Source organism: Electrona antarctica, assembly GCF_951216825.1.
Source record: "Electrona antarctica genome assembly, chromosome: 2".
NCBI classification, from domain to species: domain Eukaryota; kingdom Metazoa; phylum Chordata; class Actinopteri; order Myctophiformes; family Myctophidae; genus Electrona; species Electrona antarctica.
Window position 1 is genome coordinate 10,175,432 of NC_136807.1, and position 15,140 is coordinate 10,190,571.

The 15,140-nt window shown below is 44.1% G+C and overlaps 1 protein-coding gene across 2 annotated transcripts; it reads left to right on the top strand.

Annotated features, from left to right (window-relative positions):
- Nucleotides 1–1,322: 1,322 nt before the first annotated feature.
- On the top strand, nt 1,323–15,127 carry LOC306942277 (extracellular matrix protein 2). Of its 2 annotated transcripts, XM_079528086.1 has the most exons (9): nt 1,323–1,441; nt 4,023–4,171; nt 4,754–5,246; nt 5,991–6,106; nt 7,938–8,073; nt 9,289–9,446; nt 10,070–10,209; nt 11,328–11,654; nt 14,692–15,127. In XM_079528086.1, the coding sequence occupies exons 1-9, from the start codon at nt 1,342–1,344 to the stop codon at nt 14,873–14,875; spliced, it is 1,803 nt and encodes a 600-aa protein (XP_079384212.1). In that variant the 5' UTR covers nt 1,323–1,341; the 3' UTR covers nt 14,876–15,127. The 2 variants fall into 2 exon arrangements, with proteins under 2 accessions (XP_079384212.1, XP_079384213.1); XM_079528087.1 differs by lacking the exons at nt 1,323–1,441; nt 4,023–4,171 and adding an exon at nt 4,508–4,606.
- The last annotated feature ends 13 nt before the right edge of the window (nt 15,128–15,140 follow it).

Sequence of the window (15,140 nt, forward strand, 5' to 3'; positions counted from 1 at the left end):
CAGCTGGCTGACAGCCAGTAGGCCGCAGATAAACCGTCTGCTTGGGTATTTCAGAGGCAAAGGAAGAGACAAAGAGAGAGGGGTCACATGCACACAGTGGCTCGATGCCACTTATTTGACCTCCAATAAGCATTCTTGTCGACTGAAGCTCCTTTTTGCGGGTTGTTTCTACAGAGCCGGTGACGGGAGAGACGAGGGTGTGTATGAGTGAGTGGGGAGGGGTGTTGTGGGAGGGGGGGTTGGGGAGGTGAAGAGGTGGTTACTCCAAGGTGCATGAATGAGGGCCTTTGTCCCCGTCGCCCCCCCAAAAATGTTCCCTTCTCCCAACTCCCCTGCTTCCTCTCTCAGCTCCTACACATGTATCCTTCGTTCACCTGTGTGTGTGTTTTTTTTTTCTTTTTCTTTTCTTGGTGGTCTAGGAGCGAGCGACTATAAGAGGGTGGTCCAAGAATCTGGATTCCTCACACTTGCTTGTAAGGCTCTTCCTCAGCACAGTTTGACCGAGAGACCCAGAGAGCGTTGAAGGGAATCCTAATCAAGATGAGCCGACTCGGCCTCTTGTGCCTGTGTGTCTGTGCGATGAGCTCCATCGCTTACGGCAGGGCCGTCCGACGAGGAGAGAAGCCGGCAGGGTCGAAGCTGAGGCAGACCACGGACAGACCTGAACCCCATGACTCCATTATTCCTTATGGTAAGTCACTTTTGCAATGTCTAAAAGGGCCTGTTCAGTGTATTGTTGTAGTGGGACCTTTTTCTGAATTGATTTATTAATGTTTTATTATCACCTCCTCAGTGCTGAGCTTTCCTCCATGGTGCTTAGGCTAGTGTGTAAGACTGAAGTGATGCTTTGTCTCATTTGCGTCAGGTTTCATTACAGTGTATCAGGTTTCATTATAGTGTATGGGGGTATGTGTGTACAACTGTACACAATACAATCCTCAGTGTGTTTAATGTATAACTCTACGACTGGGAGTGTGCAAATGGAACTCTGAGAGAGTATATGCAATATTGCATGGTTCCATTTGTACAATCTCTGTGTTATTAAGACTGAGGATTTGACAGTGTACTGTGTGTTGTCAGCTGGCAGCGGTGGCCGAACGGATTGCGGAGCGGTCTTGATACCGGAAGGTCGCCAGTTCGAATCAGCGGTCCGACACGTTAAAATTACCACCACTGAAGTGCCCTTGAACAAGGCATTGAACCACTATGATGAAATGTTCTATGAGCAGGGCCTGGCTGGAAACAAGTTCTTGAGCTTAGCCCAGATACCCTGGGTAAATATAGTAATCATTTCATTTCATTTCATTTGTCTGTTATCCAGGTCAATGCCAAGTGAATGGCATGTCTCTGTTTGATGGAGCCATGTGGTCCACTCAGCCCTGCTCTCTGTGCCAGTGCAGGAGAGGTATTGTCAGCTGTCAGGCCATTGTACCCTGTGGCGGTAAGGTCCACACACACCACAGCTCCTGAAATAATACCCACCTCGCCCCTCTCCTCTGTCCTCTACACAGACAGTGCTTATCCTTACGTAATTAGCACCTAACCTTAATTCCGCCCCAACTCCTTTTTGCGTGCATAACCCTCAAACTATTCCCACTTGCCAGAGTGCTTATCCTTCAACACTCCCCGCTTAAGTGCTAGTCCATTAGACACTTTGTAGGCCTGATACGTTCAGCCCTAAAGCCTTAGCACTGTTGTTATGCACTTCCAACCAACAACATGACTATCTCCTCGTGTCAACAACCGTCTTATCGTGTTCCTCTTGGCTTATGACAAAGATTATGTTGCCTGATGAACTGAAAGACACTGTTGAGCCTCGCGGTTAAATGAACATACTACAGATTCCTGCGCGGTACGTGGCTTGTATACCGGATAATGTAGTCCCTGGTCCCTGGTTCGATTCCAGGCCCTGTGTTGCAATGCCTTTCCCCTTCTCTGCCGCAAGCTTCTTTCTCTTATACGTGAATGAAATGGACAAGAATAATAACAGCGTTGGCTTCCATGTGGATCTCAGACACACACACACACACACACACACACACACACACACACACACACACACACACACACACACACACACACACACACACACACACACACCATTTTTCATTCATTTTTATTTCGTTTTGACTTCTTGTTTTCCATTTCAGTTTCGTTTTAATTATTTTTTCTGAGTGGGTTTGCTAGTTTTGTTTCATTTTTAGTTTTGTATTGTTATTATATGGTGTATTTAAAAGAGGTCAGAAAAAGTATTGTAGGGCAGGCCTATAATCGAAACCATTAAAGGAAGGCTGATGCACACCTCAAAGGTTAATAACGTGTGTAGGACAAAAAGGAAGGTCAAAATGTCCACAAAGGTATCTATCTTTGACATCAAATAACATAGAAAGAGGTCCCGCGCACGCATGCGCACACACACACACACACACACACACAGACACAGACACAGACACAGACACAGACACAGACACAGACACAGACACAGACACAGACACAGACACAGACAAACGACAAACCAATTTCCACACAGCTTACAGAGCCACAACATAAAGACACTCTAAATCTGATTGTCTTAATAAGAACATCCTTAACAGCTGAATTGGAGAATTTGTACCTACTCATACGTTGGCACTTGGCAGCCCCTAGTGGAAGTGAGAGGTAACTGTTATGCTACTGCACCATTCAGATCCCTGAAGCTCACTGCTGACTGTGAGCGTTCATAAGCTTGCATAAATCTTGCATCTTAATATTAGTTAAAGGTTTTTTTCTTTGTAAAATAATACATAAATAAAATGATATATATATATATATATTCAATTTCAGTAGTTTAATTAATTGTATTGTATTGAGTTCTCTATCCTTGTTACCACGGAAACGGTCAGTAGTGTGACGTCGAGCCACGACGTCACCCTACCCTATAAAAGAGGACGTAGGCGTCCAGAAGGGTGTGTTCCCAGGATAATCCCAGCAGTAAGACCGACAAGACATTGCTACGCGTACCAGTGCCAGGCAAGACCAGCGAGGTGTACCAACTAGCAAGACGTAGGTTGACTCAGAGGTGCCAGGTCAACAACACCATATAAACATATATATAATCATCATCACCAGTATAAAGAGAGGTATCTGGGTCCAAGTACTCCAGACTCAAGCCCCCATCCAGACTCCCTCTTACACCACAGCCCTTAGACAGCTGCCTATATATAGGAATATAGCGAATCGTCTTTACATGGTCCTTCGAGCCGGAATCCTGATTGGATAAATTGGTGTTCTGAAAATGCATTTTCTGTTCAATAAAGAGCCGGAGAGACATGAACACTCTAGTAAGGAGTGCTATCTGAATATATTTATTTTACCAAATAAAATCACTCGCACTATACCTTTAAGACCATGCTTGCTATCCACCTTCTCACTTTTGCAATTGTCCTTAGGCTACATACCTCTTATGAGATTACCTACCACCCTTCATATTCACTTGTCATACATGTATGCGTCTTACTTGTGCGTCTATTCTCCTCTCAACACCCACTATACAACACATCCCCTTTCTCCTCTCCTCTTGTACAACTTTTTATATTCCACCATTAGCATTCAAACATACATGTATTCTTGAGCAAATTGTATCCATGCATGATTATGTAAGACTTAAAGCCTTTACACACCAGGGGTGTGGCAAGTAAACGATGATCAAAATGGGAAATTCAAAATATTTGCATCAAAACTATTCATGGTGGTCATTCATGCTTTTTATTACCTTATCAATCCTGCAGGGGGGATTCAGTTTTCAGCTTCACCCATGGATGGTTATGATGAGCGCTTGGGGGGTAGAGCAGTTAAGATTTAAGTGTCTTGCTGCAGGGACAGTTCGACACATAGACCACAATGTGACCTCTGATTACCAGATGACCTCTCTACTCAGCACCCTATGGCCGGCCCATACCGGTTGATGCCTTTATTATATGGTCCAGAAGCCCTCTACACATTCCTCACACATTTGTTTTTATGGCGCTTTTTTCTCTCCCCAGGTTCAAATAACCCGCAATCCAGGGCCCCAAAAGCTAAGAGGCTGGATGATAGCAAGGTTGATAAAGCTGAGACCGCTGAGCAGAGGAGTGGTCTCCAGAGTAATGGTGGTGCAAGAGTACAAGAGGTCAAAAAGATACCAGCAGAACCTGTGAGTGGATCAAACGATAATACAAATGTGTAATAATAATGATAATAATAATAGCTTATTTTGTATATTTGCAAAAAAAACAAAGAAACCAGACAAAAAAAATGTTTGTGTCAGGTTGTAGATGTGTTGCATGCCGAAAATAAGGGATCAAACTCACAATCTGTTGCATTGAAATGCGTTGTGACCTTGACCTTGACAATTTAGTATAAATTAGCTCTGTGTCCCCTAGGGTAGGTACCCTCACTAAATACATGCAGTAATCCTGGTCTTTAAACTGCCTTAATTCCCCATGCCAGCCGGGGCACCTGATGGAGGGGAAAGGAACTGGTTGGAATAACGTGTTCCTTCCGCCCGCTATGTCCAACCCGGGGAAACTCCCCCCTGTCAGGTGAAAAGAAGCGGCTTGGACTCGTCATGCATAGAAGGAAGCATGAGGTCAGTCCGTTGCTCTCCCCAGGTTGACAGAGAGAGCCTAGCCCCCAGGATTACATTCGATAATTGACACTGGGTGAAAATCGTGGGATTAACAATAAATAAGGAAAAAGTATAAATTAGGCTCAAAGTGTCTTGTGTGTTTCTCAGTTGCCACGTTCTGTGCGGGACAAACCTGTGGCAGCCAAGAAGAAGAAACAGGACTTGCAACGTCAGGACAGGACGGCAGTGAAGAGGGTGGCGGTGCCTGTGGTGGTCAAGATGCCAATGAGGGCACCTGCCGTGCCCGTTATGCAGACGCCCATATTCAGCTTTCCTGAATCACACGAAGATGACTTTGATGATGATGATGACTTTGATCATTTTGATGATGACATCGTCGGACCGCCGCCTCGGGTGCAAGTGATGGCCCGGCCCACCCTGAGGCCCATACCCAGGCCCAGGGTAACGATGGCTAGGACGGCAATACCGCCACCCGTGGCACCAGGGCGCCCGGTGGTCACCTTCCCTCAGATGCCGAGCTTCATGGAGTCACTGCCCGCTGGATGCCTGCTGTCGGACTCACTGATAGCCTGTGGCGGCACTGGCATGACACACATGCCCATCATCAAAGACCAGGGTGTCAGAACCCTCTACCTGGCAGGTGAGCAGCAAACTGAGGAAGTGTGACAAAGAGACTGACTGACAGACTGAAAGACATTAATGAATTGCATTTTCATAGCACTTTCCCAAGTGATCAAAGCACTTTACAATGGTTCATTCATTCATACATTGGGAGGTGAAACAAACAGTCGCCGCCAGCGTCCTGACTTCACACATCAATGGTGGCAAGCTAGCACCGACCAACTGATTGGAGGCAATGTAGGGTTGAGTGTCTTGCCCAAGGACACGTCGGCATGAGCCGGGATTCGAACTGCCGACTCACAGATCATTGGACGACCTGCTCTACCTCCTGAGCCACAGTGGCCCAATTACACATTACACTGTAACCCCAATCCCAGGTTAAAAACTACAGAAGGGTAAAAACTTGGAAGGCTAGTAAGCAACGCAGCTAACAATGTCATGCCTGCCATGTTTTTATCTTGAACCAGAAAACACGCTGCAAATTCAGACGAGGGTTTCACACCCTTTTAACACTGAGGATTCGACAGTATATTGAGACGGGCAATTAAAGCTGCAACCTGTAATTTTCACGTCCTGCCTGATATTCGAACGTGGGTCTCGTTTAGGAAACCAAACATCTGCCCGACAGAAGCAGGATCTAAAATGTCTCAATGGAAGAGTAGGGAGACTACCTCCAAGAGTCCAACCACTGCCCGATTAACATACCATAAATATGGATCTTGTTTGATCTCTAAATGTCTATACCTTCTTCTTGTCCTGTCAGACAACCGGATCAGTAAGATTCCTGCGAGGGCTCTGGCAGGCCTCCCCAACCTAGAGTGGCTGGACCTCAGCAAGAACAAGCTGACTGACGAATCCCTCAGCCCAGGGCTTTTCCAGGTCTGTCATATCAATACAATATGAAAACCTCAGTGTTCATTTAACTCATAAAGTATAATAATTGTTTTAAATATCGATCCATTTATTAATGTATCGCTATGACACAATTTGGAACCTGGATATAGAGTCTTACATTTTTTAAAGGTTTGTTTTTGGTGTTATATTCACATGAGGACAGAGCAGAGGGTTGACATATAATGTGACACAGGTTTCCAGTCGAAAGTGAAACAAGGGACTTTGCGATTATGTGGTTGGTTGATGCACTATCCAGTCAGCTCCCACTGCCCGCGCCCCAGTATGTTCTTATTTTAACCATCCAGATCTCTCCCACAATCGGACAAGGAGCTGTAATTTACACTTAAAGCCACCGAGACCACCTCCAGCTAAAGTCGGTCTGCAGTCTGAGATCCCTCATTATACCCGTTGTCAAAACCTGGTATTGCTGAAGACAAACTGTCTGACTGTACGTAGTGTCAACGCCTAGCCAGGGTGCCTGGCTGACTGTGTCCAGTTAAAACTCTCGTGTGTTGTCAAGCCCATTCCTAAACACACTCCCCCACATAGCAGCCCCATGTTACAGGAGTTTATTGACCATTCTCATGGCACGTTTGCACAAAATGTATTATGCTGTTGTTTTGGTACAACAAAATGATGTGGAGAATCATTGAGGGAGTTTGTGTTGAGTGTTGACTTAAGCACAGCATCTGTCTTGTAGTTGAGAGTATCCATGTTGTTATTGATATATTGTAGACTGTAGAGAGTTAAGTTAAGCCCCCTGGTCCAGTCTGGCCCCCTCACACTGAATTACACAATTGTTGCAGTGAATGGAAGAGGACATTCACAGTCAACAGACAAACCCACATAAAATGAGGACAGCATGTTTGGACTTTTACTACCTGTTCTCACTGGGGTGCAATGGTGACTATACAGCCAAGAATCATCTATCTGGGAGCTGGCAGTGGTGCATGATTTAATACCTCATATCCATGTTGCACACAGCCCTTTAGAGTCATTCATTTCATTCTCAATGAAGATAACATGGATGTTATAAAGTATGTTGCAGCAATAAGTTAGGTGTGTGTGTGTGTGTGTGTGTGTGTGTGTGTGTGTGTGTGTGTGTGTGTGTGTGTGTGTGTGTGTGTGTGTGTGTGTGTGTGTGTGTGTGTGTGTGTGTGTGTGTGTGTGTGTGTGTGTGTGTGTGTGTGTGTGTGTGTGTGTGTGTGCGCGGATTTAACACTTTATTAACTGTTTTCATGGACAGGCACAGGGAAGTACAGTAGGTCTGCTAAAAGGGTCAAACAAAGAAAGCCTTTCAGCTTGTTTCCATTGGTGTTCATGTACTCAATTCATCGAAGAACTCCGTTAAACGATCACTGAGGATTTTATAGTGTACTTTGGGTTCTCTGAGATTGAACGATGTACAGTATTAAACAGGGGTCTGTGGTCTAATGCAGATCGAACTAGGGGTGGGTGATATGGAAAAATATAATATCACAATATCTTTTCAAGCAGTATCACGAATCACGATACATGATATTATCACGATATTCTTCCATGCGTTTTTAGAGTTATTGTTCAAGTTACTTAACCGTACAACCACCTACAAGGTAACAAAAACTACTACTACTACTAAGAAAAAGGAGTAACGCATTCACTGTATGACGCTATATATATATACGATATCTCTGAAAAGGCATTTTGTCACAATACAATATTTATCACCATATCGCCCACCCCTAGATCAAACTGGGGTCCTTGGTTTTAAAAAGCTTTTGATTGACTGATTTTGACACTTGGTTTGATTTTTACACTTGGTTTGTTTTTTTTGCAGAATCTGACTAAACTCAGGAGGTTGATTCTGGACGGCAACAATCTGACCAAGGTGCCAATGTTTCTCCCATCGTCTCTGGTGGAGCTGAAGATCAACGACAACAAACTCAGCGGCCTCACACCCAGCAGTTTCAAGGGTGGGACACAGACTCCTACGTTCTCTTCTTGGGGGCAGAGGTGGAAAAAAGTACTCACAATTCTTACTTAAGTAAGAGTATCAATACTGTAATATAGAACTATACGTTCCGTTAAAAAATAAAAATCCGGAAAAAAGTACAAAAGTATTGGCGTCAAAATGTAGTTAAAAGTACCAAAAGTAAAAGTACTCATTGTGCAGAATGTCCCATTTAAAGTTTTCAAATGTATGAAAATAGCCGATCTACTGCGACTCATTGTGAGCTTGTGTGACTATTAGATCGCTATTTTCAAATGCTCAAAATGTATATAGGGCTGAAGTGTTTAATGTATGTTTTGTAATCAAAGTAACTAAAGTTTTCAAATAAATGTAGTGGAGTAAAAGTACAATATTTGTCTCTGAAATGTAGTGGAGTAGAAGTAAAAGTACAGAAAATACTCAACATACTCAAGTAAACTTACAAATACCTCAACATTTACTTAGTTACTTTCCACAACTGCTTTGGGGATTAACAATTTAACAAGAGAAGCTTTATCCAAGTGTAGGAACTGGCACTAATAATATGCCTGACTACGCCACCTCCCGCTTGTAGCTTTTATATACTTCCTGGTCATGTGACTATAGGTCAGGTGCAGTGGGTGCACCATTCACCTAGATTCCCACGCAACTGACACAAGCATACAGAATGTGGGCTTGAGGATTGCTTGGTTGTCAACTAGTGGCCTGGATCACACAATGCTGTGACAGGATCCTGGACAAACGATAGGGGAAATAGCTGTCTGTTTATGGGGCCTGACATCACAGTACAATAGAGAGCCTCCAAGAGGATGTAAGCCAGTTCATCTGTAGGTCACATTTGTTACTTGCCTTCCAATCTTTTCCCCAGAAGGAGCGAGTGCATTCTACTATCGGCAGTTGCCGGCGACACCGGGGCTGACGCCGGTGCCAGAAAATGCACTCGCTCTCTCTCCCTCTCATCTAATCTGTTATTTGAGGTGAGTGTTATTAGCTAGGACAGTTTTCATAAACGTTTTTATGCTTGAGAGCCAGGAGAGAAATTGTTTAGTATCCCGCCGGGGCCCAAACTATAGAGAACATTGCAGATCTACAAGTTCACAATTGGCTATTTTCCTTGAAACCCTTAAATAGGTGGGAATCAACTGGGTGTTGTCACTCAATCAATTAATAAACCAATAGGCTGTATCTGTCTGTTTAGGGTTGTCTAAACTTCTCACCCTGGAACTGGAGGACAACTACTTCCATGATGGAAACGTCTCTCCATTGACCTTCCGCCCCTTGAGGAAGCTCATGTATCTTCGCCTGGAGGACAATAAGTTCCGTGCCATCCCCTCTGGTCTGCCGACCTCTCTGCAGGTCTGTTTGTATAGAAGTTAACACCCATGATGCCAAAACGCTTCGGAACCCGTCAGATGACGGGTTAAGATTTAACCCCGAAGGTCGCCATACCCGTCAGATGGCGGGTTGTAAGGTTTATATCAATTCCAAGCAGCCAAAGCTCAACACTAACCTTTTGTGAAATTTGCTCACAGTTGTTGAAATTGCAGATTAACCTAACCTGCCGAGAATAAGAGTTCATGTTCATGATTACTCACATTTAATGCTAATCAGAAAAAGAGTAGGCTTACATGGGTTCAGGATTTGTATATAGCCCCTGTTGTTTGTTTACATTGCTACTGTAGTGACCGTATTGCACATGCATACCACCGACAATTCTACCAAGTCACTATACCAAGTCAAGGTTACAGCTCTCAGTGTACATAAACAACCACACCCTACCCCTACGTGGTAGCAGGCAGTGAAATGTAATGTTGGCTACACAGTAAAAACCTTGTGTTCATTCTATGCATTTTGTAACTAAATTAACACTTTTTACAGATGTTTCTGTCGTGTTTATAACTTAAGGGTATGCCTTTGTGTAATTATATGTGCATGTGTATAGCTGTGTTTAACTTCTAATATGTGTCTGGTTTTTGTAGGCTCTCCACCTTTCGGACAACAAAATCGAGGTGGTCCACGCTGGCATCCTCAACAAGACCCTCAACCTGAGGGTCCTGGACCTCAGTCACAATCGCATCCGAGAAGACCGCATCGCCCCGCGAGCCTGGATTCACCTGATGTAAGTCTTGCAACTCTGAGAGTGTACAAAAATGGACCCGTGAGAGATTCTACTGTGTAATGTTTTGGGCCGTACCACCCTTCTCTGGAATGCAAAGGACGGATTATTATTTACTGTAGAAAATAGATTATTATTTTAGACTTTTATTAATACATATTGTATAGCATGAAACTTTACTGCCTCCATGAGGAGAGTTTTAAAATAGCACTCCATATTTACTATGGGTTGTAGTTTCCCGGTTTCAAAAACACTGATGTGTGATTTACATAATCTAATTATACATTTTTGTACATTTTCAATCTTCTTGAAGAATGTCTCAGTTTCAGAAAACATAGAAATATAACCAAATATCAAAAGTTGTCTATACTTCTCATTACAATATGTGGCTTTGTTTTTGTTTGAGTTCAATTTTAAACAGTATTCAGTCCATTTGGCTATGTAACTAATCATTTGACTGTTCAGAATGTTGCTGCCTTTTCTTACCCAATTTAGTCATTGAGCCAATTGATTTCTCCCCACATACATTTTTGTGACCTGTTCCACAACAAACTGGTGCACCTGCCCTCGTTCCTGTTGAGTGTTACTGATGATACTAATTAAGGCTCTGTTCCATTTAGTGTAAAGTAGTTATGAAACTTTTTAATTTCAAGGACACTCTAAAACTCTGAGAGTGTACAAATGGAACCAAATAGAACCTTACTTTGGTTCCATTTGTACACTGTCAGAGGTACATACAGGGCCATTTGGAACTCACTCAAGGACACTTTGAGACCCACTGGTGTAGCAGAGTGTTTCCAGTGAGCCAACACGCACAATAGCAGCACCCTGTCTCTGTTTGATATGGAACAGAGCCTTAAATAGTATCATCGGTAACACTTGTGAGGGAAGTAGGGAACGGGCACAACTTAATTCCAAAATGGCGTGTGCATAGAGCCCATTGTGTTCGCATTGAGACGCCCGACAAAGCCAGATGCACCACGGTGGATTCGAATCCACAGCCTTTCCTTGTTGGTGTGGGCAGGGACTTTACCACTGCGCCACCTGAGCGCCTAATACATGCTTTTGGCCCAAAACGTGTTTCTTTTCTCCTCACAATCGCCCCTGTGTCCCATTTTCAGGAAGCTGGAATCTCTGGACCTGTCCCACAACAAACTGGTGCACGCGCCCTCGTTCCTGCCCGCTGGCGTGCGACAGCTCACCCTCCACCACAACCAGATTGAGCGCATCCCTGGCTATGTGTTCGCTCACTTGCACCCGGGCCTGGACTCGCTTCATTTGTCCCACAACAGGCTTCGGGATGACGGCATCGATGGCGTGTCCTTCATAGGCCTGTCGGCCTCGCTGTCCGAACTGCTGCTAGACCACAACCAGCTGCGGTCCATCCCTCGAGGCCTGCTCCAGTTGAAGAACCTGCAGCACCTCCGGCTCAACCACAACCTCATCAGGTAACACCACCCATACAGCCATACTGTACATCTCCATATGCACTCACAACTCAACCAATGCCTTCTCAGCTTCTTTATACCTTCTTTCACAGGTAAATGCTCCTTTTGAGCCCCCTCCCTCTTTCTTTCTTTCTTTCTTTCTTTCTTTCTTTCTTTCTTTCTTATTTCCATTCTTTTATTTTCCTTTTATTTTGATCCCTTCTTTCTTCATCTTTCTTTGACTGTTTAAAATCCATCTCTCGGTCTCTGTGTCTTGCTTTGTCTCTCTTCATGCATGTGTGCGTGTGCATGCATGCTGTAGTCCTGCTGTAGTCCTAGAGTAACAAAGAAAAGACTTATCTCGAGTCAGCGAGATACTCATCTTCATCACAACCAAATTAACCATCACTACGCAAAAGTATGCATCCATAAACTCAAATTGCTACCTCATCAAACATGTAATTACTGTTATACTAAAGAAAAGGCGGCAATCCGAGTACTCAAAAGGTAAAAAAAAATGAGGAGAGGGTGGATAAAAATAAACTTTATTGGTTAAAATTTGCCAATGTAATTACTGTTGTTCTCTGTTGTTGTCTCATGGGGAGAGAGTATGTTTTGCACTCCGTCCGTCCGTCCGTGTGTGTGTCCGTCCGTGTGTGTGTGTGTGTGTGTGTGTCCGTCCGTCTGTGAACAGCTAATCTCCGGCACCGTTAACCCGGTCGATGTCAAATTTTGCACACACACTCCCTGGATCCCAACGATGAACCTCTGCCCCAAAATTTCCAGAACGGCCTGTTATAGTGCCACCAGGAGGCCGCTTTGTGCAAAACAAGTTTTTGCACATTACACCTACAGATTTTGTCCAAACATCATGCAAATTGGTACACAGTCTCTCTAGAGCCATTCAACGAAACGGGTCTTTCAGATTTCTCTGACTCCATCCTGATTGGTTAAGATTGGCTTCCAAAGTTTGCAGGAGTGCTCAGTTTCAAACAAAATGCTGCAAATCATGAACACATCGTGTGATTTCCGTGAAATTGTGCACGCACATTCCCACTAGGCCGAGGAAGAAATGCCACATGAACATTTTCAACTCATGGTGGCACTATAACTGGCCGAAAAGTGTTTTTACCTCTAACTGCACGGATCTGTGGATAACTTTGTATGCCAACTCCCTAGAGGCCAAGGAAAAACCTTTGCGTGGAATTTTTCACATATGCTCTTTATAGCGCCACCAGGAGGCCGACATATGTAAAACACATTTTCTAATATTACTCCTTCAGATTTTATCCAAATTTCACGCAAATCAGTACACATGTTCTCCATAGTCATGTGATCAAGACGGGTTTGTTTGATTTCTCATAATCCACCCTCATTGGCTACGATTGGCTTCTAAACCTTTCAGGAGTAGCCCGCTTTGTACCCGTTTTGTACAAATCACCACAACTACTCAACGCAGCGTCCGATTGTGGTGAAACTGTGCATGCATATTCCCACTAGGCTTTGGAAGAAATGCCACTTGACAGTTTTCAAATCAGCCTCATGGTGGCGCTACAACAGGCCAAGCCGCATCACACACACACGTTTATATTGCTCCAAAACATTTTGCCAAACATCACACACACTCCTATCCTCCTGGTGGAGACCTGTGCCCAGAAGGGCACTTTTTCTAGTTTTCTCTGTGACAGTGGGAACAATATACTGTAGCTCATTTGACCCTCTGAAAATGTCTACCTTTTTACAACTTTGGATATTTTCTAAGACACTCGGTAGGACATTCCATGAATGATTTGAATTCATAATTTAATTGTTGCACAAATCAGCACAATACTTTCCTTCCAAATATCTACAAATTTTGCAGTTCTAAAAAGTATAAATTATAGTGAAGAACTTCTGTGGCCTAATGCCAGTGTGCCCCTAAATGTAGCACTGATTGGTCCAGCCTTTTTAGCTCCAAACATACAGTCAGACGCAGACAGACAGATAGACCATCTTCTAGTCAGCTAAACACCTGCGGAGCCAACAGCGTAAAACTTGCCAAACATGAAGTGTGCAGGCTTGCTGACAGCTGCAAAAAGACACTTGCCTCATCTTCTTTCTTTTATTCTACTTTATACTTTGCAAACAATGTATAAAGATGTCAGTGCCAAAAGTAAGGTCACCAAAAATAAACCATTCCAAGATAGATGCACAACATACTCCTTGCCGGTTAGTCTGGCTCAGCTTGAGGAAAGTAGATTGGAATGCAACATTGGTTGATATGTGCTGTGCTTGGTTCAGAGTCGACCGATGCAATGAGCGCTAGAGTGGCCGGTCTCACTCTAGCGCCACGTCACGCCATCCAGGTGGCCAGTGAACTGTACCATACCGTACTGTACCGTACTGTACCGTACTGTATTGTACTGTACCGTACTGTACTGTACTGTAACGTACCATACTGTACTGTACTGTACTGTACTGTACTGTACTGTACTGTACTGTACTGTACTGTACTGTACTGTACGTGTGTGTGTGTGTGTGTGTGTGTGTGTGTGTGTGTGTGTGTGTGTGTGTGTGTGTGTGTGTGTGTGTGTGTGTGTGTGTGTAAAGGGGAGTGGCCGAAAATGTGATGTAATTTGCATCCCAGTGAAATGTTGCCCAATAAGGTATTTCTTGCAAATGCAAACTGTGCAGTAATTATGACAGTTGGATGCAACATAGTGCGTTATGTCTGGACAGGGTGGCATGCAGTAGGTGTTGTGCATGGAGAGATTTGTGCAAACAGTGTGGTTTGGTATAGAAGGCGGACAAAGGCGGACGGATAAACGGTCGACCCCCCTTTCAGTTAGTGTAGCAAGATGGCCTGGGTCTTTTTTTATAAATAATCTTCTTTAGAGAGTCTGCAGAGAAATTGCTTATAGCACTGAAGCGACTGAACTCCCTCCAGTATAGGCTACACCTCCAGTGCCATGATTGTGGGCCTCTTGGTCATCAAGGCAAATAAATATCTGGGCTATTGTTGGAGCGTAAACTGCCACTTTTCTTTTAAACAACGTCCGACCGTCCTTCCTGTCCACAGCTATGTGCCGATGAACTCCCTGTGCGACATGCACGCCACTGAAGACTCGCCGCTGATCTCAGTTCACCTGCAGTACAACCTGATCCAGCGCCGCCTCATCCCTCCCACAGCCTTCTCCTGCATCAGGCACTACCACAGTGTTCTGCTGAGGCCCCAGAGCCACGAAGACGACTATGACGAGTGAACTAAAAAAAAAACGCTGCGCTGGTTCCTCAAACTTGTTATTTTCACGGACCCCTAGTTTTATATCTCTGCTGCCTGTCGGGAAGAAACCACCTAACTCCAATATGTTCATTTTTCAGGAAATTAAACATAGACATTTTTCAGGAAATGAAGAAAACCTTATATTAAAAACAAATCACGCCCGTGTGAAGTGAGGGGCGCTCATGTCATCGCACATCATCATACATCATCTTTTCTCGGCCAATCATATTTTGCGTCCTCACCTT